Raw genomic sequence first — 25,306 nt, 5'->3', positions numbered from 1 at the left:
CTCACTTTGGCAGGGTCCGCCTGCTGAGCCCCAGTCAGGACGTCCGGAGGGCCGGAGGGACGCAGGCGGAGAGCCACGGTGGCCATATAAGCTCCCCTTCTCCTGGAGATTGTGGTCTGGCCCTGCCTCTTGTTCAGCATCTGAAAACCATTCTCCGTTTTGTTTTTTTGGTTTTTTTGGTCCAACTTTATGGTTAGTTGTTAGCTGTTAGTTTCATAGGCAGGAGAAAAAGTCACATTTCTTATTTTTGATGTGGGGGTAATAAAACATTTTTCAGTTAATGTGATTTAGAACAGCAGATAAAATGTTTTTAGCTGTTGGCATGGTCATTTGAATTACAAAGGATCAAATAAATGCTAGTGGGAATGAATCAGGGCCCTACTCTGTAGCACTGGATAGTATTTCCGTTCAGTGGGAGGTTTTTTTGGTGGTTTTATTTTAAGTCGACAGTTTTTAAGGACTTGTTGCTTTGAACTGAGCTGGGGAAAAAAAAATCCTGAGATATTTCAAGATTGAGCTAAAGAGCTTTCTCTTCTGCCCAAGCTGCTAACGCAAGCTGTTAAAAAATAACAACAACAAAAAAAAACACACCAAAAAACAAAAAAGCTAAAAAAAAAAAAAGGTGGGAGGGAGGACGTGATAGGCGTGCATTCTGCATTTTTGGAAGAACTGCTAAGTGAGAACCATAGCCTCAGCGGCTTTGAGAGGATGAAGTCATGGGGAGCTGGTGAACCCACAGAAAGGAGCGCTTGTTTCAGGTCTCTGCGTGTGGGGCTGGGGCTGTCTGCTGTAAGTGTCCCACCTCTTTCTCTCCTGTCTGGCAGTTAGCAAGTTAATTTTGACTTTGGTCACAGACACATTGATTAAATTCACAGAACTAAAAGGCAGTGAAGCAGTCTGTGTACCTGGGGCTTTGGAAAATTGTGACTTTGGAAATCTGTTTGATAGAAACATTGGCCTTTCATGAAATTCAGATGACTAAGCCCTTCAAAGAATTAAATACTAGAATGAACCGCAGTAGGTAATTCTAAATTACCACCACTACTGCCCCAGAAGAATATTAGAATGAGGTGAGCGAAATTAACAAAAGAAAAATCCTGATGCTTTCGGGAGTCTTAAATACATTTCACTAAGCACTTAGAAATAAATTTGTGGGCCAAGTAAAGGTTCTATGGGCCATCTTTCAGGACTGGAAATAAAGGAACCTTCAGGTTAGAATTCACATGAAAAGTTCATTTGGGTCAAAAAGCTGGGGGCTGAGTTGAAATCCTGACAGAATAACCCGGCAGCTTTGCTGAATGAATCTTTTTTTATCAGAGGAACTTGAAACTGTTTTGGAACCTATGGAAGCAGCAGTTGGTATGGACTCATGTGCTGATGAACTTGATATTTTGGTGACCGTGATAACGTTCCAGTGGGAATCTTCTTGTTCCTTAAGTCCTTGAGTGTGGGCTTTTTTTTTTTTTTTTAAAGATTTTTTTATTTATTTGACAGATCACAAGTAGGCAGAGAGGCAGGCAGAGAGAGAGAGGAGGAGGAGGCAGGCTCTCTGCTGAGCAGAGAGCCCGATGTGAGGCTCGATCCCAGGACCCTGGGATCATGACCTGAGCTGAAGGCAGAGGCTTTAACCACTGAGCCACCCAGGCGCCCCGAATGTGGGTATTTTGTAAAAAGCCTTAAGCTTTGGGGGTTAAGGTTCCTGCCCCCAGTGAATTCCCAGCCTGTTTGGGGAGACGCTGGGAGGTACCTGAGGGCTGTTCCCACCAGTGTTTGGTGTGAATGGAGCCCTGGGTTGAGCCTGGGAGCCTGGTGCTCAGGCCCACATTCTAAGATTCCCACTACTTTCTTTCTTGGCTCCTGTGGCAACACTTTTTTGGTTTTCGTCTGTTCCTTCTCTTCCTTCATAGACTCCTCTTCCAAGATTACTTTATAATGGTAGAAAACCCCACATCTCTGTCTGCAGCCCAGATCCATGTCTGGAGCTCCAGACACTTGTATTTAATTAACTGCCCAGATGCCTCCCTCAAGGGCCTGTCAGGCTCGTGATGGTAACAGCCGGACCCCTTGCTCTCGCGCTCCCACCTGCGGGGCTCAGCTAGTTTACGTGCCTTTTATGCCCATGCTTTCTCATAATTTTGTGCCTTTGCATAGGCTTTTTTTTTTTTTAAGATTTTATTATTATTATTTTGACAGAGACAGAGATCACAAGTAGGCAGAGAGGCAGGCAGAGAGAGAGGAGGAAGCAGGCTCTCTGCTGAGCAGAGAGCCTGATGCAGGGCTCTATCCCAGGACCCTGAGATCATGACCTGAGCCAAAGGCAGAGGCTTTAACCACTGAGCCACCCAGGCACCCCTGCAAAGGCTTTTCTTAGAACCTTCTCTGCCCTTGGTTCCATCCAGCACTTAGTGTTCCCTTAGTTGCCAGTATTTCCTCCATCATAATTCTGTATTGTTCTTTTTTTTATCTGTTTTCCCAGTACATGACTGCCTCCCCCATCTGGGAGGGCATGAATTGTATCAACTCTCTTTTCTCTGTCTCTCTCTCTCTCTTTTTTAAAAATATTTATTTATTTTTAGAGAGTGCGCACATGGGCAAGCATGAGTTGGGGGAGGAACAAAAGGAGAGAAGAGATTCCTAAGCAGACTCCCCACTGAGTGCAGAGCCTGACATGGGGCTCGATCTCACGATCCCGAGATCATGATCTGAGCCAAAGCCAAGAGTTGGACCCTCAACTTACTGAGCCACCTGGGTGCCTCTCTCTTTTCTTTGTTTTATCCCCACTGAGCACATGATAGAGCCTCAGTGACTGTTGAGTGAGCAAGTGAGGCCTTAAAAGGGGAAAGGACTTGGCTGTTAAAGACACTCAATTTCCAACCACTTCTAAAGCCTATGGACTGACACTCAGCAAGTTTTATGACCTCTCTGAGCCTCTTTTTCCGTGATATGGAGACAAGACTTCACCTTGGGCTCATGAGGAGTGAGTGAGAAAGAGGAAGAACAACACCGCTCCGTATTTAGCACACGGGGGCTCTGGTAATAACACCGGATGATATTAATGACCATTTACCGTAGAGCATTTACTGTGTCCTAAATTAACTCACGTAATCTCCACGTCATTCCGTAAGGTGAGAAATGCTAGGACAGTCAACAGATGGGGGCGTGGTCACTGCCTCTGGTTCCCACTTCCTAAGCGGGATCCAGAAACTGCTTAGGATGCATTTTACTGCACCATCTCCAGACTGAATGTTCATTTCCAGTTCTCCTCTTAAAGTCAGTGCTGGGATTAATAGATGAGGTTAGATTATCATCAAATTGATATGGACCTGACCAATAAATTAGCTTTTCCGAGTAGAAAAATGTGCCAATTTGTTTAAGCTCTTCATTTCCACTTGAAGATGCTAAGATCTAGAAGGCAAACGATTTTTCGGAGGGCTCAAACTTAGATTGTGGCAGAGTCAGTCTCTAGGACAGGTGCTAGATTCTACCTTTTCCCCAGCATTAGTATGTGTACTTTGAACAGTAAATTTTAACATTCGCTTTCTATCTTAAATTGTATTTCAGAAACAGTGATCATTTTTACTTAAAACTGTGTTATCACTGAAGTGTCTAAAAGCATTAAAAATTACTGTTGACTTCACTAACATGCTTTATATTTTCTTGAGATTATAATACATGAATTTGAAAGGAAGGTATGTCCACAAACTTAATGGGGTTTTCTTTTATTTTTGCAAAATTAGAATGTGACATCATCTCCTCAGTATTCCACGTTCCTGGAACATATCATCCCTCGATTTCTCACATTTCTTCAAGATGGAGAAGTTCAGTTTCTCCAGGAGAAACCAGCCCAGGTAATCTGTTCAGAAATGTCGGGGAGCGGGGGTATGTCATGCTGTAAGATCACAGGCATTTATGAATTAAAACACCTGAGAAAATTTAGGATTCCACTTTATTTATTTTATTTTTTTTTAAGATTTTATTTATTATTTATTTGACAGAGATCACAAGTAGGCAGAGAGGCAGGCAGAGAGAGAGGAAGGGAAGCAGGTTCCCCACTGAGCAGAGAGCCTGATGCAGGGCTCAATCCCAGGATCCTGGGATCATGACCTGAATCGACGGCAGAGGCTTTAACCCACTGAGCCACCCAGGCGTCCCTAGGGTTCTGCTTTTTAAAATAAGGTTTTGTCATGTAAGGATAACTCTGTCCCCAACCATGCCTCATCAGTTAAGGTTTTAATTTAAGTCATTCACATTTGCCAGCTGGTGACGTGTGTACACTGAGTTCAAATATCCACAAAAAGGAGTGATCCTTTAGTGACCCTCTCCATACCTAGTGCCTGCCTCTGCTCTTCTAGTTACAGTTCTGACTTCTGACCAGTTTGTTTTTTTTTTTAAAGATTTTATTTATTTATTTGACAGAGATCACAAGTAGGCAGAAAGGCAGGTAGAGAGAGAGAGAGGGGGAAGCAGGCTTCCCGCTGAGCAGAGAGCCCGACGAGGGGCTGGATCCAGGACCCTGGGATCATGACCTGAGCTGAAGGCAGAGGCTTTAACCCAGTGAGCCACCCAGGCACCCCTGACCAGTTTTTATCTGTATCCCCACTGCTCTTTGCACCCCCTTCCCCACCTTGATTATTTGAAGTCTCATACCAATTTTTTCTATGAACATATATATAATATAAAAATATATATTATATGTAAATATAAATAAGTCTTTAAAAATTGCCATAATGCCAGTGAAAGTTATTGCCAAATAAAGTTATTGCCACATTTTTAATGTCATACCAGTTGAAGGCCCACACCTTTGACCTGCCTTTCAGTTGTCGGCTCCATCGCCTGAATCCTGAAAGCTTAGTCGGGTTGTGTAATCAGCCACCGAGCCCAAGGGGGATCCAGAGATAGGACTGTAGGAAGCAGACCCTGTTGGCAGGAGACCCCAAACCAAGTTCCGTTTGTGCCAGGCTCTTTCGCGTGAAACCCTCCAGATGTTCACACGCTGGGGCCCTTCCTAACCAGGGAATAATGGTTAGTTGTGGAAGAGGGAAAGTTGGACTTGATTCATTTGGTGCACAGCTGTTAGAAATCTTGAAAACAGTGGTTTGTGGTACATACCTGGGATACAATTTTAGTAATTCACAGCATTATTTTTGAAGTGGGGTCTATCTTGTAGTTTGGCATTTCCCAATGCTGGCTGCAGATAGCCGTGTACCTTACAGTGTGAAAGAATGACTTTGGGACTGTTGGGAGGATTTGATACTGACCTTCTTTTTTTCCTTCACCAGCAACTGCGGAAGCTAGTACTTGAAATAATTCACAGAATACCAACCAATGAACATCTTCGTCCTCATACAAAAAATGTTCTGTCTGTGATGTTTCGCTTTTTAGAGGTAATCTTTGAGAATTTTTTGTTACTTAGCCGTATCTTGATTGTCAGTGGTTTTCTTATTGTGGAATCTAGTATTACACAACTATTTCCCCTTTCACTAAAGTTCTGATTCACATGAGTAAAAATTTTCTTAATGTCTGTTTTCCCCCCATTTTGCTGACCAAATTACTAAGAAGTAGTATTAATTAAAGATGGTTTGTTTTGAGTTGGCAGGGAATTGACTACATATGGTGGAAATCTTTGGAAAGGGCTGGGCTGGTAAACTCAGAGTTGCAAGGCTCTTTGACTTCGTGCTACTTTAGGCACAGTAGATGCTTATAAAGAGTTTGTCTGATTCTTCTGGTGAATCCATCTGGCACCTACCTGTTATGTTAGCCTTGAAAATTGTTTTCTTGCTGTTCTTAAGCACGATATGTTTAGAATTCTGTTGTGTTTCTGGGCCCCTTGGAAGAATGAGCTTTGGAGGGGATAGAGATGGCTTTAGATCCGGCTCTAACTCATGTTGGCTGTATCATGTTAGCCATGTGGCTTACCTTCTCTGAGCACTAGCTTCCCGTGGGTAAGATGGGGAAGACACCCCATTCCAAGAGTGTAAAGTGTTTAGCCAGTGGTCCAATAAAAACATACTGGGTTTTTCTGACAACATTTTCAAGCAACGAAGAAGTGTCATTTGTATCACTAAGACCTTCACTCATAGCGTGACTTGCCTTAAGTGCCGTTTTTAATCTGTGGGAGCGTTACTTTCCAAAGCTTACTGGTGGGATGCCCTTCATGTGGTCCACCAAAGACCTCAAAAGCTTCTTATCTGAGATAATTATGTTCTGTGTTCCACAGATTGAATCTGAGTTGGCTGATGTAGGGTGTGTATGCAGAAAAATGCTTGGAAGATAGTCTGTAATCTTTAAGATAACCTCAGAAGTATAACTCTTTTCTAAATACTTTTTTTTAAAGACGGAAAATGAAGAGAATGTTCTTATTTGTCTAAGAATAATCATTGAGCTACACAAACAGTTCAGGCCGCCCATCACACAAGAAGTAAGTGTTTATCCGGATGGCATTTATACAAGTGTGTCAACAGGTTTTTTTTCCTACCGTGTGGTTTATTTGCTCTCTTAGAATTGACAGGAGATGTGCTGCATTCAAGAAAAGGATACCCTAAGTTTGGGGGAAATTCTTACAGGTTTCACTGTGACTTTTTTTCTTGATAATGTTTACATGACTATTTGGCTGAATTTGTACATTTCTTTGAAATGTGGTAAACTACCAGACTGGCAGGGCTCTTTGGGTAATTCTGGTATTTACACATCTGGTGTGCTAAAAGGCTCCAGTCATTTTATGCCCTGCATTGGTTTAAGATGTGGGTTCTGAAGTCAGAACTGGGTTGGAATCTCAGCCTTGTAATTAGTAGGTACTAACATTGTAAGTGTCTAGCCTTTTGGAGCCTTTATTGTAAAATGAGGATTCTCACAGGAAATATCCTCAAAAGGTTGCTTAAAGAATTAAAAAAATTGGGGGGGGGGGCGCCTAGGTGGCTCCGGGGGTTAAACCCTCTGCTTTCGGCTCAGGTCATGATCCCAGGACCCTGGGATCGAGCCCCGTATTGGGCTTTCTGCTTGGCAGGGAGCCTGCTTCCCTTCCCCCTCTCTGCCTGCCTCTCTGCCTACTTGTGATCTCTGTTGGTCAAATAAATAAATAAAATATTAGGAAAAAAAAAATTTTTTTGGAAACACATATAATTACAATCTGTATATCCTGGCAAACATACTCTCCCGCAAAGTGCCTGTTTTTTATACTCATTCTTTATTGATTCGAGTTAGATGTGGAAGAGTTCATAGTGGGCAGTAACCATGTTCATATAACAAGAGTGGAGAATCAGTCAAAAATCAGGTGTTCTTTAAGGAAGTCCTACAAGAGTAAAATATAAATGTAGCAAGTGTGGGAAAACCTTTGATTCTGCGTCCTGTTCTCTGTGACACCAGAGAACTCATACCCAGTTAAATATGTGGGTATGCAATAAATAGGGAAACATGAAGATTTAGTAGAACGGAAGACTTTCCATCTGGAGTCAGGATCCTTTAGCAGACTTTTTTAGCGTATCAATAAACCCCCTGCTTTTCTAACTGCATTTTGATTTTGCCTGTCCAAACGCCACTCATTGGTTGTTGGTTGAAGTTGAAGATGGATGAGAAGCCTCTTATCACCCTGAAGTATTTAAAGAATTAAATGACAAAAGTTAAAGTTCTTAAGAGTGATTGGTACCTGCGTAGTAGGCACTAAATAGGCTGTTAACCCTAATTATGATACTTTTTCTGTTGGGAACCTTAGTAACCTGTTGTAGATTATTGTGAAATTAAAAGAAGATGAAGTAGAATTCTTGTCATCTGAAAAAAACTGTCTTTATTTTTGTTCTTTTTACTATGTATATTTTCTGTATAAATGTGATAATACTGGATGTGGCGTTTTTTTGTTTCCCAAAATCCAAAAAATCATCATACAAGGTATGATCACATCATACAAGGGTGTTTTCCAATCATGAAAAGTCCTTTATAAAGGTAGTTTTTAATGGATGTGTAATAAATTGTCTTTCTTACGATGCCCTTGTGTTTGGATATTTAAGGTATTTCAGAATTTTTATTTTAGGGCTGTTGGTGAGTATCTTGTTAACCGTTCAGGTGATTTCCTGGACTGTGTTTGTAAGAGCTGGGTTATCAAGTCAAAGGTGTAAATGCTTTAATGCTTCTGATAGATACTGTCAGGTCGATTTCTGGAAAGGTCTGAGCAGTTGATGCTTTTCCTGGTAGTACAGGAGAGTCTCCCTCTCATTGGACTCTCTCGCACGTGGTATAGTAGTACTTTCATAAAGGCAAAAAGTGGCATTTATTTTAATTTTCATTCCTTTGCCCTTCCTGAATTAGAAACTTATCCTTTTTTTGTCTGTCTGTTCACGTCCATGGCCTGTTTGTATTTTGAGTCTGACATTTTTCCTGCCTGGTTTATTAGTTCTTATATAGTAAGACTATTAACATTTTTGTTACTTACTATCAGCGTTTTCGGTTGATAAATAGCTTCCTTATATTGTCTTTTTTAAATTTTATTTTTAGATTCATCATTTTTTGGATTTTGTGAAACAGATTTACAAGGAGCTTCCAAAAGTAGTGGTATGTTTTTTAATATTGTTTGACTCTGTTATTTATATTTACTTATTACTTCCTCATTCCGAAGGGAATTAGGAATAGTTGGGTTGAAGGAATAATGAGGGAAGGCTGGATGCTGATTTTAGAATGAGGAGGGTTGATGATGGTCAGAATGTAGCTTGATAAATCAGCCACTTAAAAGAAGAATTCTCCAGGCGCCTGGGTGGCTCAGTTGTTAAGCATCTGCCTTCGTCTCAGGTCATGATCACAGGGTTCTGGGATCGAGCCCCACATCAGACTCCCTGCTTGGTGGGAGGCCTGCTTCTCCCTTTCCCCCTCCGTCTGCTTCTGTTCCCTCTCTCACTCTTTCACTGTCTCTCTGTGTCAAATAAATACATAAAATCTTTAAAAAAAAAAAAAAGGAATTCTCTTGCTTTCACAGTTTAAATATGTTATTTTTGACATAAAAGCAATAATTTTATTTTGGAAATTAAAAAAAATAAATAAATAAACAAGTACAACAAAACCCAAGGCAGATCATCTGTAATTTCCTCACTTGTAATAAACCATTGATGTTGAAGAGTGTGTGTGTGGGTTTTTGTTTTGTTTTGTTTTTTTGCCTCTATATTTTTCCTGCTTTTTAAAGTGGTTATACTCCTATTGTGACAGCTTTCTGGGGAAGGGGCGTACACTTTCAGCCTCCTTTTCAGTATCACTAGAATTCTTTCTGTATTGAAAAAAGTCTGTCTTAGTGATGTCAGCAGTGTGTGGAAGTGCGTGGTGTGTGTGAGGGCGGGCTCCTCCCTGCCTTAGTCTCACCTGGTAGAGCCACTGGGACCAGTTTGGTATGTCCTCTAAATCACTTCTGACAGCAGTCATAGTTCCTTTTTTTTTTTTTTTTTTTAAAGATTTTATTTATTTATTTGAGAGAGGGAACAGAAGCAAGGGGAGTGGGAAAGGGAGAAGCAGGCTTCTCCCAGAGCAGGGAGCCTGATGGGGGCTTGATCCCAGGACTCTGGGATCATGGCGTGACATGAGCCAAGGGCAGACGCTTAACGACTGAGCCACCCTGGCAGTCATAGTTCTTAGTGGCCCCTTAACTTCCTGTCCTATGCATGTACTGCAACTGTCTCCTTGGTGCAGGTTTTCCCAATTTTCAGTTCCTGACTATCACAAGTAATCACAAGTAATGGTAATCATTCTGCGTAAATCTGTTCATATGTCAGAGTTTTTATTCTAAAGATTTTTTTTCTCCCCAAAGATTTATTTATTTATTTATTTGATAGAGAGGGAGAACAAGCAGGGGGGTGGGAGAGGGAGAAGCAGGCTCCCCACTGAGCAGAGAGCCCGATGCAGGGCTCCATCCCAGGACCCTGGGATCACGACCAGAGCTGAAGGCAGACGCTCAACGACGAGCCACCCAGGCACCCTCTAAAGATTTTTTTTTAAAGCTTTAAAAACAATTTGTAAAAATTATCAAAGTAAAATGGACCCCTTTTGGTATTTTGAGGATTTTAACCTCAGAATATATAAAACTTAATTAAGACTTAAGGGGCACCTGGGTGGCTCCGTTAGTTAGCATCTGCCTTCAGCTCAGGTCATGATCCCAGGGTCTCAGGATTGAGCCCCCGTCAGGCTCCCTGCTCTGCAGGCCTGCTTCTCCCTCTCCCTCTGCCTGCTGATCCCCCTGCTGTGTGCACGTGTGCTCACTCTCTGTCAAATAAATAAAATCTAAAAGAACCAAAAACAGCTTGAGTTCTGGTTACCAATTTCTGTCACCCATCACTTCAGTCAGAGAAGCTGCTTTTTGTAAGAAGTGGTCTTATTTCTGTGAAGCCCAAATTGCATTGAGAACTAAGGATGGTGAGAAGGCCTTGGCTTTTAAAAATGTTCTCTGTCCTTTGCTTCGGTCCCTGCCTTTGAACTCTGTGGAGGAGACTGTTTGCAAGGTGGATTCAGTGGGGACTAGCTCCTAAGTTCCTACCACCAGAGAGATGGGCTGCCTTCTCCCCTGCCTGCTGAGGTAGTAATGTAATCTGTCACACATTTCAGCTTCTCCCAGCTAGGAAAAAAGGTAGAAAATACTTTGGGCAGGTTTCTTTCCTCCACTGTTGGAGGTAGAGAATGTTGTCACTGTTGTGTTATCTTTGTCCATAGGACCCCAGGTCGTATGGAATCAGTGTGACAAGAGACGTGGACAACATTAGGTTTCTTCCACCACAGGTCAGGTGTGTTTTGCTGAGGAATATTGTGTCTGACTTTAGGAAGAATGATTTGTGCTCTCTTTATGCAGAACCGCTACTTCGAGAACCCTCAGGTGATCCCCGAGAACACAGTCCCTCCCCCGGAAATGGTTGGTATGATCACAACAATTGCTGTGAAAGTCAATCCAGAACGTGAGGACAGTGAGACGAGAACAGTAAGTTTTTTTCAGGTGTTTTGTTTTGTTTTTATCCTTGTCTTCCTGTACTAGGTAGAGGAGAAGTATGAGATACTGACTTTTTATGCATATCTTTAGTGTATTTTGGGGGTTTTTTCTCCGAGTATCAGAGGCATTTAAAATAACACATGTGTGCGTCACTGATTGTCTGTGCAGCCTTGAGGTGCTGAATGGGACTGCTGCTCACCTTGGATGCAGAAATTAAATGGTAAAACTGTGGAAATCCAGAATCACCTGTTGGAAAGACAGCCTCCCGGGCAGAGAGGCCTCCCCTCCATCCTTAGCTTTGACATTAACAAGGTCTCTTTAAGCTACACAGAAATTTCTAGCTCAGTACCTGAGAGTGTGGGCTCCGGGGGACAGAAGCTTGGGGACGATGTTCCAGCCCCACCACTCCGGCTTTCTAACTGCAGCAAAGCACATAATTTTTGTTCTGGCCTTAGTTTTCCCTCTCATTATCTGAAAAACCTTTCTTGTAGACTTTTGAAGAGAATGCTGGTATTGTCTGCAGGTAATAGGTCAGATTTGAACTATCTGACACACAGATAGTCTGTCTGGAGCAACTGTTTCCAGGGTTGAATTAAGAATTTCATCCGTATTTGTTTTACTGTAGTCATTTTGCAGAACGTTTCAGTTTGGGCTGGAATAAACAGGAATCTACATTTTGAATGAAGCCTTCATTCCTTTTCTCCTCCCTACTCAGAAACTTGTCTTCAGTTTTAGTCTTTGTGTTTCTTTTCTGGCTTATCTGCTCCTGTCCGTTGTCCTTTGGTATTTGAGTCTCACATTTTCCTTACCTGCCCTGGGAGTTCTTATATATTTAGACCATTCAACTTTTTCTTATATTTATCATAAACATTCTTTCTTTATAAATGGTTTTAAGTAAAACTGGGCAAATTTGTACTTTTTGCTGTTCTTTTGAGTTGGTTAATAGATACTAATTTAAAATCTCCTCAAGTGATTTGAATGTCTAAGTTTTGACAAATTTTCTTGATATCTTAACTGTGGGTGATGGCGTTGGAAAATATAAAAACCCTTGTATTATTAAATGATCTTTGTGCTTTATTTTTAAAATGTTTGGGTTCTTTGACCACAGATACGTACAAAGCTGTGGCAATACTTTCTCTTTATTTCACGGGGGCGATGCTTAGTGGTGGGCTGTGTTACATGCCATGGTGGTAACTGTGGCCCTGCTTGCTTCTCTCTTCCAGCATTCCATCATTCCAAGAGGATCTCTTTCTCTGAAAGTGTTGGCAGAATTGCCCATTATTGTTGTTTTGATGTATCAGGTATGCGTGTTGCTCACTAGTGTCTTGGGTTTGGGGCTTCTTGTATTACGACAAAGTTCACATCCAATTTTCTGTGCTAAATGGAAGATGTGTGGGGTGTACATGTGCTAACTAATGTAATGAATCGTGGAGGTTTTTTGCTGGGCCACCTTCTTTTGCCATAGCAGAGTGTAAGAGCATGAAAATCTGGTATGTTTGCTTTTAGCTCTACAAACTGAACATCCACAATGTTGTTGCTGAGTTTGTGCCCTTGATCATGAATACCATTGCAATTCAGGTATCTGCACAAGCCAGGTGAGATTTCTTCGGACAGAGACATGGCCGACCACCACAGTTCTAGAATTCCAAGTAAAAATACCCTTGCTGTCATCTTCTGTAAGACGTAAATATTTTGAGTGATAAAATCTTGGTAAAAGGATAAGCAGTTCGGACTTCTTGAACTTGTATTTCCATAACGATGTGAGTAGTTATTATCAGTTCCTTATTTCGAAAAGATGAGCTAGTACCTCAGGTTTGGGGGGCTTGTGAGTTTAGAACTATCGTTAGGGGTTACTGTGCTCACTCCCAGCTGCAGGATACGTGAGACTTCCCGTCTTCAAGCCCCATTCCTGCTGTGCCTTTCAGCACGAGTGCTACAAGGTTCTCTACCCCTTTTCCCCGTCACCCGTCACCCTTCGTCACTGACCATGTGAACCGTGCATATCCGTCTTTGAAGCCCCACTGAAGCTTTTTCCTCCAACTTAGAGCATTCTCTTAAGACCTTTCTCACTCACTCCACTGACCAGCCCCTCTGGCTCTGAGTCATTGGAGGACAAGATCTGAGGGTGAATCAGCCGTAACACTCTGCGTGGCCCTGACCGGGTCTTTCACGGAATAGGCAGTCCCCTGGTAGCATCTCCTGGCTGCGTGGGTCAGTCTGGCGTGGGCTCTGTGGGACGCCCGTCACGGCTGCTCTGCAGTGGCTTGGAGACCTGCTTGCTTCCTGCCTTTGTATCCTTTGTGTTATTGGGACCTGCACACGAATGTAGAGTATTTACGGTTGGTGCTGTGTTCCGGTCTATGTAGAAATCACACTTTTAGGGCTTAGTAATTACTGTAGGCTTTGATTAATACTGACATCACCTAAAGAGCTAAGAGCTAACATTGTAAATTCTTTTCACTTCTCATCCAGGCAACATAAGCTTTACAACAAGGAGTTGTATGCTGATTTTATTGCTGCTCAGATTAAAACATTGTCATTTTTAGCTTATATCATCAGGATTTATCAGGTAAGTTCATTGACAAAATTTTAAGTCAAGTTTACAGAGATATAATGCACATCCAATAAAATTCACCTTTTATAGGTGTTCAGTTCTACGAATTGGCCGATGCATACAGTTAGTAACCACCAACACACCGAAATTGAGTGCATTTCAAAATTCCTTTTATACGTTTTACAGTCCCATTTTCTCCCTAGTCCCTGGCAAACACAGACTTGTTTTTTGGCACTTAGTTTTTGCCTTTTCCAGAATGTCAGACAAATGAATCCCAGAGCTGATAGTGCATATAACCTTGGGAGTGTGAATTCTTTCACTTAGCAGTAACGCTGAGAGTCAGTCTTCATGCTTTATGTTTATTGGTGGTTAGCTGTCTTCGTCTGCTTAGGCTCCCTCACACAATACCATAGACTGGATGCCTCAAACAACAAAAATTTATTTTCTCACCGTTCTGGAAGTTGGGAAGGCCAAGATCGTGGTTCTAGCAGGGTTTGGTTTCTGGCAGGGACTCTGCTGCGCTGCAGGTGGCCGCCTTCTGACTGTGTCCTCGCATGGGGAGGGGGAATGAGAGGGTGAGATGGTGGCTTCTCTTCTAAGGCCACAGTCCCATTGGATTAAGGCCCTATACGTAAGACCTCATTTAACCTTAAATTCCTGAAGACTCTCGTTTCCAGGTACAGTCACAGTGGGAGTGAGAGCGTCAACGTGAATTTGGGGGGCGGGGGACACAACTGTGTGCAGTAATACCCCATATGGGTGCTCTGTGCTGTGTTTATCCATTCACCAGGTGCTGAACATTTTGGTTTGTTTCTAATTTTTCTTTTAAGGAGCTTTATCAGGATATAATTCACATATCAGCTGTACTCTTAGTTTATTCATAGCTTTGTATAACTGTTACCACCGTCCAGCTTTAGAACTATGTCTTCACCCTAAAAAGAATCCCCGTCCTGATCACTGGTGACATTCCTCTTCCTACTGTCCCCAGCCCCTGGCAACCACTGCTGTCCTCTCTGTCAGTAGATACGCCATTGCATTTCTGGCCTCTGTTAATAGGTCCGTTATAAGTAAACCCTGGCACACAGGCTTTCATGTGGGCCGACTTCTGTTGTTGGAAGTCATGTGTTAAAGCAAGTTTTAAGGAGAGATTAGAGTTTTAAAAAATGGCCTCGTTCATAAGCCAGGGATAGAGGAGTTTGGGATGCTCTTTTGAGGAATCTGAAGGGTGATTCTGTTTCTGTGTTTCCCCACTCGTAGTTGTATTCTGTCCAGATTTCAGTCCAGAGAAAAACTTGGAAGAAAGAAGTGACACCTTATTTCTCATTTGTGTAAGGTTCTGGTGTAGTTATGTATAACAATGGAATTATATTACAGTTATTTTTTTAAGGAAGAAACTTTATCTTCAGGAAAATAAAAACACATTACCAAATTGTTTAGGGTAGAAACTATCTTTTAAGACATTTGTGGGCACCTGGGTGGTTCAGTGGGTTGAGCCTCTGTCTTCGGCTCAGGTCTTGGTCCCAGGGTCCTGGGATCGAGCCCCGCATCGGGCTCTCTGCTCGGCGGGGAGTCTGCTTCTCCCTCTCTCTCTGCCTGCCTCTCTGCCTCCTTGTCATCTCTGTCAAATAAATAAATAAAATCTTTTAAAAAAATAAAACATTTGTAACTCTAGGGGCGTCTGGGTGGCTCAGTGGGTTAAGCCTCTGCCTTCGGCTAAGGTCATGGTCTCGGGGTCCTGGGATTGAGCCCCACATTGGGTTACCTGCTCTGCAGGGAGCCTGCTTCCCCCTCTCTCTCTGCCTGCCTCTCTGCCTACTTGTGATCTCTCTCTCTCTCTCTCTCTCTCTCTCTGTCAAATAAATAAATAAATAAATAAATCTTTAAAAAAATTCGTAACTCTTTTTTTGTCCCTTTTTTTTTTAAAAAGATTTTATTTATTTATTTGACAGAGATCACAAGTAGGCAGAGATGCAGGCAGAAAGAGAGAGAGGAGGAAGCAGGCTCCCTGCTGAGCAGAGAGCCCAATGCGGGACTTGATCCCAGGACCCCGAGATCATGACCTGAGCCGAAGGCAGGGGCTTTAACCCACTGAGCCACCCAGGTGCCCTTTTGTCCCTTTTTAAGGGCATTTGTCTAGATAATGGTAATAAGAGTTTGGAATGTTTGGCTTTAAAAATCTGAATTAGGTACGCTGTACATTTTAGTTAGCTTGTGCTATCATGGCGAATTGCCGCCTTTACACTCCTCAAAAGGAAACTTGTGAGAGCTTGTTTTGAGTTGAGGAAAGGTGTTTCTGGTGTCATTCGCAACTACATTAATGGGAGGACTGAGTAGATTATGTTCTATGAAAATTTTCAGTATTCTCCCTCCTTCCCACCAATAATGAAGTGATTCATGTTTATTGTTAAAAGCTGGGAAAATGCAGAAAAGTCCAAAGAATTCCATAATCCCATTGTGTAAAAGGAACTACTACTTAACATTGCTGTACATCCTTCCACCGTGGCAGCGAGCACACGCGCTATGAAAACTTTCTGGATGGTACTAGGATGATTACTCTATGAGGGTCCTTCGAACCACACTTAAGTCTTACTGAAATTTTTTGAAGTTTATAAAATTGGGGTTTGTCGTATCCACCCCCCCCATCTATATCAGTGTAACTGTTGTTTTCCTCTCGTTTGTACAGGAGTTGGTGACCAAGTACTCCCAGCAGATGGTGAAAGGAATGTTACAGTTACTTTCAAATTGCCCTGCAGAGACTGCACACCTCAGAAAGGAGCTTCTGATCGCTGCAAAGCATATCCTCACCACGGAGCTAAGAAACCGTATGTCCACCGTATCTTGCAATGCTTGCATGGGCCTGTCTGCCTGTGGGTCTGCAGACATCCCATTGTTGGGCGGAGTCTTGAGTTTGCTGGGGTGTTTCAGGCTCCATGTGTGCTTTCTGTGCTGCTGTCTTGGGTTTGCTCTTTCCCCTTCTTTCTTGGCCTCATTGCCTCTGCACTCTTAGTCTGCCTCTCTCCTTTGCCTGCTGCGTCCAGGGTTCTCCCTGTATCTTCCCAACCATCTCATAATTCATGTGATGATTTCCTTATCATAGTGCATGTCGTTAGCATCTCGTGGTACTTCCCTGCCTTTTGGCTGCATATCTTTTGAAACTGCAAGGGGCTGTTTCCTTATTAACTCACAGCTAACAGTCTTTAAAAGGTGAGAAGAAAAGAGTGTTTTCTTTCTCCATAGTGTGAAAATGGTGGATGGGTCCTCTTTTTATGCACAAGATTATTATTTGCTTTTTGCTAATCTGGCAATTATACTTTTTTAAAGTCAGTTATCGATATATATATAATTCAAAACTATTTTTGTATTTGCTATCTCCAAATCGTTATGTCAGAGTTACATCTTAATTGTTTTGAGGTGGTAATCCTTTTCCCCTCCAGTAAGGATTCAATATTCAATGTTTTATTTGCGTGGCTTGTAAATTGGAGTGTATGTAAAACAAAGATTGGGCTTTCTTACATAGTTCTTTAACGTGAAAGAAAAGGAATAGTTCAAATGCTAACTCATAAAGCTCAGATATTTCTATGCTGTTAAAATACAGATTATAGTGATATTGTATATGGATATAATAAGTGGAACATAGACTTTTTTTTTTTTTAAAGATTTTATTTATTTATTTGTCAGAGAGAGAGCGAGCACAGGCAGACAGAATGGCAGGCAGAAGCAGAGGGAGAAGCAGGCTCCCTGCCAAGCAAGGAGCCCTATGTGGGACTCGATCCCAGGACGCTGGGATCATGACCTGAGCTGAAGGCAGCTGCTTAACCAACTGAGCCACCCAGGCGTCCCGAACATAGACATTTTTAAAACCCCTTTTAAAAAAAAGTAACACAGCAGAGTGCACAAAAGAAACGTATGATTTTGCCAAAAATTACAGAACAAATGCGGGTGCACATCCCCCAGGGCAAGAAATCCAGTGTTCCCGGCACGCGGACACCCCACGTGCCTCCAGGGCTGAGGGCCGCTGGAGTTGCTCCAGCCCTGGCTCCCTTGGCTGTGTGTGGCTTTTCTACATGTTCGTCTCTGAACAGTATCAACATGGGAGAATTTTTAGGGGAACAGTTTAAAATCAAATCACTGCGGTTCTCAGATTAACTGTAGGCATTCCTGCTGTTCGAGTCATGAGGTTCTCTGCTGGGGAGCTGTGTAGCAGGAGGTTTCTACTTGTGAAATGTGGACAGATTAAAAAAACCTTTCCTGTGCTTATCAGATAATCGTGTTCCATCACCCACGGCCTGGCCCCGTAAGCCGCACAGCTCTGTTTCCGTCTTCAGGCTGTTCCACAAAGATCACTGTGTTTCCACGATGCTGCTCTCAGGGTTTGATCACGTCAGGCTTGTTGAATTCAGCTTTTAGAGTCCCTCTCCCCCTCTTAAGCCTTTTCTACTGATTGGTTTGTTTTTTGTTTTTTTTTTTTTAATATAAGATTTTATTTATTTGACAGAGGAAAAGAGACAGCCAGAGAAGAAACACAGGCAGGGGGAGTCAGAGAGGGAGAAGCAGGCTCTCCAGTGAGCAGGGAGCCTGACGCAGGGCTCAATCGATTGCAGGATCCTGGGATCATGACCTGAGCCCACGCAGACGCCTAACAACTGAGCCACCTGAGCACCTCTGACTTTTTGTTTCTTTTTATGAGGATATTCTAGGATACTTTGTTTTGAAGGCCATAGTAGTTCTTGGACTAAGTGGGTGACATCATCTCAGGTCTCAAAAAAGGTTTTTATTTAAAGAAACACTTAGAGAATCATCTTAAATATTAGTATTATATATCACGATATTATAAAATACCAAAAGAAATGTGTTAATGGAGCTAAAACTTTAATATCCACTAGCTGTACTTTCTTTTGGCATCCAAAACCATACCAAATGGTAACCCATTCGCACTAGTACTAAAGAACAGTGGTTTGAGAAAATCTAGCAGTTCAACAGCATAACCCATTTTTCTGGGATTCTGATTCTAGGTCACGGAGGGAATCTGGGAACTAGTGCCGCACAGCTTAATTTCTTATCACTTCCTCCTTGCACGCTTGGCTGGTCCTTAGCCAGCCCACCAGCAGGTGGTGCGTGAGTCCTTGTCATCTTTCCTTCTGTGCCTCCTTGCTCTGGGCTACCCACTGGGGACATCCCAAGCATGTTCCCTTCTCTGACTTCAGAGGGATCGCTGATTGCTTCTTGCATTTGGCACTTGTCCCTGTGCTGCCTCGCTTTGGGAATTACCTGGAGATGTGCATTTCTTCTCTCCAGTGCCCACACTTCTTTTGACCCCTAATAGCTATTAGCTGGTGGAGGAGGTACTGTATTCAGTTGATTGAAGCTGGCCACGATGTCAGGCTTGTTACAGAATCAGAACATCCTTTGAATATTTGTGGCCAGAGTTCCCTGGGGGAGTGTGGAGGAGAGGCCTAAAAAATGCAGGTTGCTGTCCTGTCTGCACATCCTTAGAGTTGTGATTTGTCCCTGAGTGAAGACCAGCTGTTTCTTCTCCTCTGAGATCTACAGGCTTGGTGGGGGGCGGGTGTGGGGAGGTGTGGCCAGGAGGTTTGGTGATGATTCCGTCTGCAGGATTAGACAGAACCCCCATGAGTTCCTTGTTCGCATCACCGAGGAGTGGGGACTCCTGACCTGGACCCCATGTCTAGAAGAACCCTGTAAAATTTTTAAGATTTTTGTAATTTATTTAGAGAAATACCCTTACTGCTCCATAAAGAGTAACTATAAAATGTTTAAGAAGGAGGACTTCGGGGCAGTGAATAAAGGGGCATTTAGAAGATGCTACCCCTCTTCTTCAGACAGGCCTGGGTGGATGGTGGCAGTTTTGTTGTTGTTGTTTGTTTGTTCTTTTCAGATAAGACTTTGTTGTTTTTGTTTTTGTTTGTTTTTTAATTTTTATGTGATCTCTGCACCCAGCGTGGGACTCGAACTCAAAACCCCAAGACCAAGAGTCACATGCTCTTCCACCTGAGCCAGCCAGGTGCCCTGCTGGTGACAGGTTTTAAGGATGGTGGGACGGGCCTCCAGCGAAGTACTAGGAGCAGGTTCTCTGCCAAGGAATAGGAAGCTCACTTTTTCTTGTTCATTCTTTGATACTGAATGTGATCCCACCTGCACCTTTGCCAGCAGATGGCTTGTATGGCCTGGCAGAGCCAATGTCTCGGACTGAAATACAGCATGTGTGTTTTTTTCCTCCCCACGCATTCCCAAATCTAGATTGCCAATTGCCTGTAGGCTCCTGTGTTGTTGGTGTAACTGGTGACATGTGCAATGGATATTTATGTTCTAGAGTTCATTCCTTGCATGGACAAGCTGTTCGATGAATCCATACTCATTGGATCAGGATATACTGCTCGAGAGACTCTCAGGTATGGTATTAAACATACATATCTATTGACAAAATGCAGGGGGGGGCAGTGAGCTGTGGCACTTGGTGTTATGAGTATTTTAACAGATGGAGGCTTGACTCTCCCTTTGGATTTAGAATTGCAGGAAATTTGAAATGCCTTAGGTTGGTTTTGTGCCTTAGCTTAGAGGGAGAAGTCAGAATAAGTATCTTGATTTAAATTGTAGGTAAAACTATATCCAACTTGTGTTAGTTTTTCTGTTGTTGTTTTTGTTTTTTGTTTTGCTTTTTTGTTTTTTATGTAACAAGTGTGTTTCTTTATTTTAAAAGAATATTTAATAACTCAAGAAGCAAGAAGGAAAGGAAACCTTTCAGTTCTGCACAAGGAATTCAAGTAACATGGATAATATTTTGGTGTATTTCCTTCTAGCTTCGTTTTTTATGCATTTTATAGAATAAATGTAGCTGTGATCACATTTATTGTTTCTAAAGGAGAAAGTTAATATTTTACCATGTAAAATGAAGCAGTGTTAGTAATTTTTTAGTTTTAATATGGGAGGTGTGATAGATCTTTTGAAAAATATGCAGAACACTTTGAATATGATGTAGACTATTTACTGCGTTTTCCATATAAAATAGTTACAAGTATAAAGACGCTGGCTTCCGTGGAACCTTGGCACTTGCCACTCAGGGCCTTTGTCTTTCCAGTTTCCTCCTTCTGGGAATTTCCCTGGCTCTTTGCCCTGTGGCCGTTTTGTCCTTAAAGTTTCAGCATCAATGTGACCTTTTCAGAGGGGCTTTGCCTGCCCCCCCCCCGCGAGTGGCTCCCCCTCTGGTCTCTGTCCCAGGGCATTCTCACGTCTCCTACAGCACTTACCGTGCAGTTCATCCTGGTGTGTTTCCCCCCTTATGAAGAAGATTCCTGAGGGCAGGGGCTCGGTTCACTTTGGTCTCTGGTATCCTGGTGTCTAGCTCATGGCTGGCACATGGCAGGTGTCTAGACCTTGAGTCCGAGAAAGTGCTCAGTAGCCCAGATGTTCCTTGTTCTGTCTCTATAAAATAGTCACAGTATGTAAGGTGTTAGTTGACACACACTGTTTATCTTTGAATAACAAAACCTGCTTAGTGTGTGATCGAGCTGGCGGTTATTCCTACCCATGTACTGTATGTGCCCTTGTGAGTATGACATGCAAGAACTTGGAAGTAAAGATTTAGGCACTGAGACCAGACTTGAGCCTTGTGGTCATGTAGCTGGGAAGCCGGAACCATAGAACGCCCGTGCCCAGGTGTACTGCCCCCATGCGGCTGCACATGTGGCCCCGTGGGCCTGTGACCCGCCTACTAGCAGAGTCTCTGCCCACAGGCCCCTCGCCTACAGCACGTTGGCTGATCTCGTGCACCATGTCCGTCAGCATCTGCCCCTCAGCGACCTCTCCCTCGCCGTCCAGCTCTTTGCCAAGAACATAGATGACGAGTCTCTGCCCAGCAGCATCCAGACCATGTCGTGCAAGCTGCTATTGAACCTAGTGGATTGTATCCGCTCCAAGAGCGAGCAGGAAAGCGGCAACGGGAGAGATGTCCTAATGCGGATGCTGGAGGTACTGGTTCTCCCGAGGGGCAGTGGCATCCTGCGCTTGTGTCCCACCCATGGCTAAACTTGTTCCAGGTGACAAGTTTATGCTGCTGGCAGATGGCCCAGCTGGATCCCTGGGGTCAGACCACCCGGGTTCAAATCCCCACTCCCCATTAACTAGCCAAGTGTCCTTGGGCAAGATGCTTAACTTCTCTGTGCCCGCCTACTCACGTGACCAGGGATGATCACAGGGTCTGGCTCCCAGGATTTTTGTCATGAGAGATAAGAAAATAATACATGGTTGCTCTCAGCACGCCTCTTGGCAAGTACTTAGAAGAGGTATTTCTGGGACACTGCGTAGCCACGGGCTGGGTTCGCTGCGAACACTGGCAAGGCACCCAGTTGGGGGTGTGGGTGCGGAGGAGAGCGTAATTGCCAAGGCCAGTGGGTGACTGCGTGGGTTTTGGAGTAGTCTGGGCCACGTCCAGGCTTACCAACAAGTTCCCCAGCTTTTCTGAGCCAGATTCTTCGTGGTGACAGTGGCCGTAGTGATGCCACTGCGGTTACCGTTGAGGAAAAGAGCGTGCTTCTCTTCCCTTCATATGAAGCAGATTCTTCTGTCTTCTGAAAGGGTTGTTGGCCTGTTGAAGAGGAATGATTTTTGTCTTTCTTGCCACTTTCTCTTCCTGATAGGTCTTTGTTCTGAAATTCCACACCATCGCCCGGTACCAGCTCTCTGCCATTTTTAAGAAGTGCAAGCCTCAGTCAGAACTCGGAGCCGTGGAGGCAGCCCTGCCCGGGGTGCCCACTGCCCCCGCGGCCCCTGGCCCTGCCCCCTCCCCTGCACCTGTTCCTGCCCCTGCCCCGCCTCCACCCCCCACCCCTGCCACCCCTGTGACGCCAGCCCCTGTGCCTCCCTTTGAAAAGCAAGGAGAAAAGGATAAGGAGGACAAGCAGACATTCCAGGTCACAGATTGTCGAAGTTTGGTAAAAACCCTGGTCTGTGGCGTCAAGACAATCACTTGGGGCATAACATCATGTAAAGCACCTGGTGGTAATTCTGCTCTTGAATTATTTAGACATGATGCTTTCCACAGAGTGAGTTTATTCCCAGTAACTGATTGTGCTCTCTCTCTTCCAGAAGCTCAGTTCATTCCCAACAAGCAGTTACAGCCCAAAGAGACCCAAATTTACATAAAACTTGTGAAATATGCAATGCAGGCTCTAGATATTTATCAGGTAAGGCAGTGCCCTCCAGCCAGACTCCCAGGTATGGAGGAGAGTCGCCAGTGATGGAAGGGGTCTTCAGAGTCTCATCTGTCGACAGTTTGACTGGCTGACAGTATTTGAACACCTGGGTTTGCTTCTCTTCAGTAGCACAGCACTGGGTTAACTGGAAGAAGTCTGACTTGTGTAGTGTGTGGGCTCGGTGGGCCAGTGGTTGGTGTAAATGGATGGCAATAGAAACAAGATTGAAGTTTACTAAATTTGTTTCTGTTTGGAACCCTTAACAAAGCTTTTTTGATTATTTTAAATATTTTCCAAAATTAAGCTGAGAATAGTGAATTAAAAGATGGGATGGGACATTGATTATCTAATTGAAATGTTCTCTTTTAAATATGTAGCTAATCTATTCATGGAATACATTCAGAGATGCCTGGTTTTAATGTCCATGGGTTTTCTTCCTGTGCTAGGTCCAGATAGCAGGAAATGGACAAACATACATTCGAGTAGCTAACTGCCAGACCGTCAGAATGAAGGAAGAGAAGGAGGTGTTGGAACACTTCGCCGGCGTGTTCACAATGATGAATCCCCTAACATTTAAAGAGATCTTTCAAACAACGGTCCCTTATATGGTGGAAAGAATCTCGAAAAATTATGCTCTTCAGGTATAAAACATTAACTTTAAAGTTATCTATGTGTTGAGTACTTGGTATTCTGTTTATTTTGAGGGTTTTCTAAATATGCCTAAGGATGTGCTCCTAGAACAAAAAATTTAGTTTTTGAGAGACCGTGCATGTACGCATGTGTGAACGGGGGTTGCGGGGGGGTAGGTATGGTGCAGAGGGAAAGGGACAATCTCAAGCGGACTTGCAGAGCCCAGTGCAGGGGCTCGATCTCAGGACCCTGAGGTCATGACCTGAGCTGAAATCAAGACTTGTACAGCTAACCAACTAGAGAGATATTGGGGTACAGTATTAAAGTTATTTTGGGGGGCGCCTAGGTGGCTCTGTAGGTTGATTTTCTGCCTTTGGCTCAGGTCGTGATCCCAGGGTCCTGGGATAGAGCCTTGTGTTGGGCTCCCTGGTCAGTGGGGAGCCTGCTTCTCCTTCCCCCTCTGCCATTCTCCCCTCTCATGCTCAGTCTCTGTCTCTCAAATGAATAAAATCTTTTTTTTTTTTTTTTTTAATTTTTAAATTTTTATTTGACAGAGACACAGCAAGAGAGGGAACACAAGCAGGGGGAGTGGGGGAGGGAGAAGCAGGCTTCCTCAATCCCAGGATCCTAGGATCATGACCTGGGCTGAAGGCAGACGCCTAACGACTGAGCCACCCAGGCGCCTCTCAAATAAATAAAATATTAAAAAAAAAAAATCTTTTTTGAAATAACAAGCTATTTTGGATCAGTTTCTTTCATTGGTAGAAATTAAATATATGTTAGATGTCATCTCTTGGTATTTGTTGGTGAGGATAAAATAAGGGACTTAAGTATTTGAAGTGATCTAATCCATTCAATTCTCACAGATTTATTAGTTTCTTTCCCCTTGGGGTGAATAAATAATTTCTTGGAGTGTCTGATCACAGGTTTGATTTTGTATTTTTGGACAGTTCATTACTTTGTGCTCAAGCTACTTGGAAGAGGGGATTATTTTTGTCACATGTATGTCTTGTTTGGGCAGATTGTTGCCAATTCCTTCTTGGCAAACCCTACTACCTCGGCTCTGTTTGCTACAATTCTGGTGGAGTACCTCCTGGACCGCCTGCCGGAAATGGGCTCCCACGTGGAGCTCTCCAACCTGTACCTCAAGCTGTTCAAGTTGGTCTTCGGCTCTGTCTCCCTCTTTGCAGCTGAAAACGAACAAATGCTGAAGGTAAAGCTCACTTAGATCCTGGTATACTGTTGGTGGTGTTGTTTTAATTCCCATTTTCACTTTTGCACAGATTGGAGTTACTCTTTTTATATTTGTAAAGTGCTCTTTGAATTAATAAATACTTAAAACCAGTAAGGGCCAGACATAAAAAAGATTTCATGTGTCTTTGAGCAGAGCTTGATGTGTATCCATGATTTAGAGTGAGACCTTCAGGATGCTTGTGGTCAGCAGTGGGTTGCCAGGAGTTTTGGCCACCACATAAATTTCTTTGGATTGATTACCCAAATTAGGAGCACATCGTTCCTATTCTAAAAATTGAGCGGTGGAAAGGAAAGAGGGGAAAAATGTCTTTGCTAACTTCTGTCCAAGGACAAACAGCTGGTTTTGTCACCGTTTTGATGACATCAGGCATCCTCCACTTTAAGTCTGTTTCTTCTCTACGTTCTTATTTTCTGTGGCGATATATGAATATCTCAATTTGGGACCATTTGTTTATTCCCCCCCTTTATATCAAGAATTCTTACCGATTTGTATTCCCTATTAAGACTGTCTTAGAGCGATGTGTCTCCTGACATTTTTGTGGATGACCAATGCAGTATAATTTGATCTCATCAGTTATTTGATTTTAGCAAATGGCTAAAAAACTTACCCGTGGTTCCATCTACCACTGAAAAAGCAGCAGATGGTATAACAGAAAACTTAATAAAAATTCACTTCCACTGAAGCAGAATATTTTAATTCCTGCAGAAAGTCAA

General features: G+C 43.2%; 1 protein-coding gene across 8 annotated transcripts in view; it reads left to right on the top strand.

Moving 5' to 3' along the window:
- Window positions 1-25,306, top strand: part of TRRAP (transformation/transcription domain associated protein) — a 113,325-nt gene that overhangs the window by 5,618 nt on the left and 82,401 nt on the right. For 7 of the 8 annotated variants that reach the window (XM_032872676.1, XM_032872677.1, XM_032872672.1 and 4 more), the window contains exons 4-18: window positions 3,738-3,848; window positions 5,280-5,384; window positions 6,335-6,418; window positions 8,485-8,541; window positions 10,811-10,936; window positions 12,169-12,246; window positions 12,452-12,540; window positions 13,418-13,514; window positions 16,183-16,321; window positions 19,831-19,909; window positions 21,251-21,485; window positions 22,154-22,514; window positions 22,602-22,699; window positions 23,155-23,349; window positions 24,360-24,551. In XM_032872676.1, coding sequence (XP_032728567.1) covers window positions 3,738-3,848; window positions 5,280-5,384; window positions 6,335-6,418; window positions 8,485-8,541; window positions 10,811-10,936; window positions 12,169-12,246; window positions 12,452-12,540; window positions 13,418-13,514; window positions 16,183-16,321; window positions 19,831-19,909; window positions 21,251-21,485; window positions 22,154-22,514; window positions 22,602-22,699; window positions 23,155-23,349; window positions 24,360-24,551 — 2,046 coding nt within the window. The remainder of the gene's footprint in view (window positions 1-3,737; window positions 3,849-5,279; window positions 5,385-6,334; window positions 6,419-8,484; window positions 8,542-10,810; window positions 10,937-12,168; window positions 12,247-12,451; window positions 12,541-13,417; window positions 13,515-16,182; window positions 16,322-19,830; window positions 19,910-21,250; window positions 21,486-22,153; window positions 22,515-22,601; window positions 22,700-23,154; window positions 23,350-24,359; window positions 24,552-25,306) is intronic. The other variant, XM_032872675.1, reaches the window with a different exon arrangement.

This window comes from Lontra canadensis, unplaced genomic scaffold (genome assembly GCF_010015895.1).
Source record: "Lontra canadensis isolate GAN:19392208 unplaced genomic scaffold, GSC_riverotter_1.0 scaffold45, whole genome shotgun sequence".
Taxonomy (NCBI): Eukaryota; Metazoa; Chordata; class Mammalia; order Carnivora; family Mustelidae; genus Lontra; species Lontra canadensis.
The sequence above is the reverse complement of the archived record's forward strand: the minus strand, read 5'-3'. Positions and strand labels throughout refer to the sequence as shown.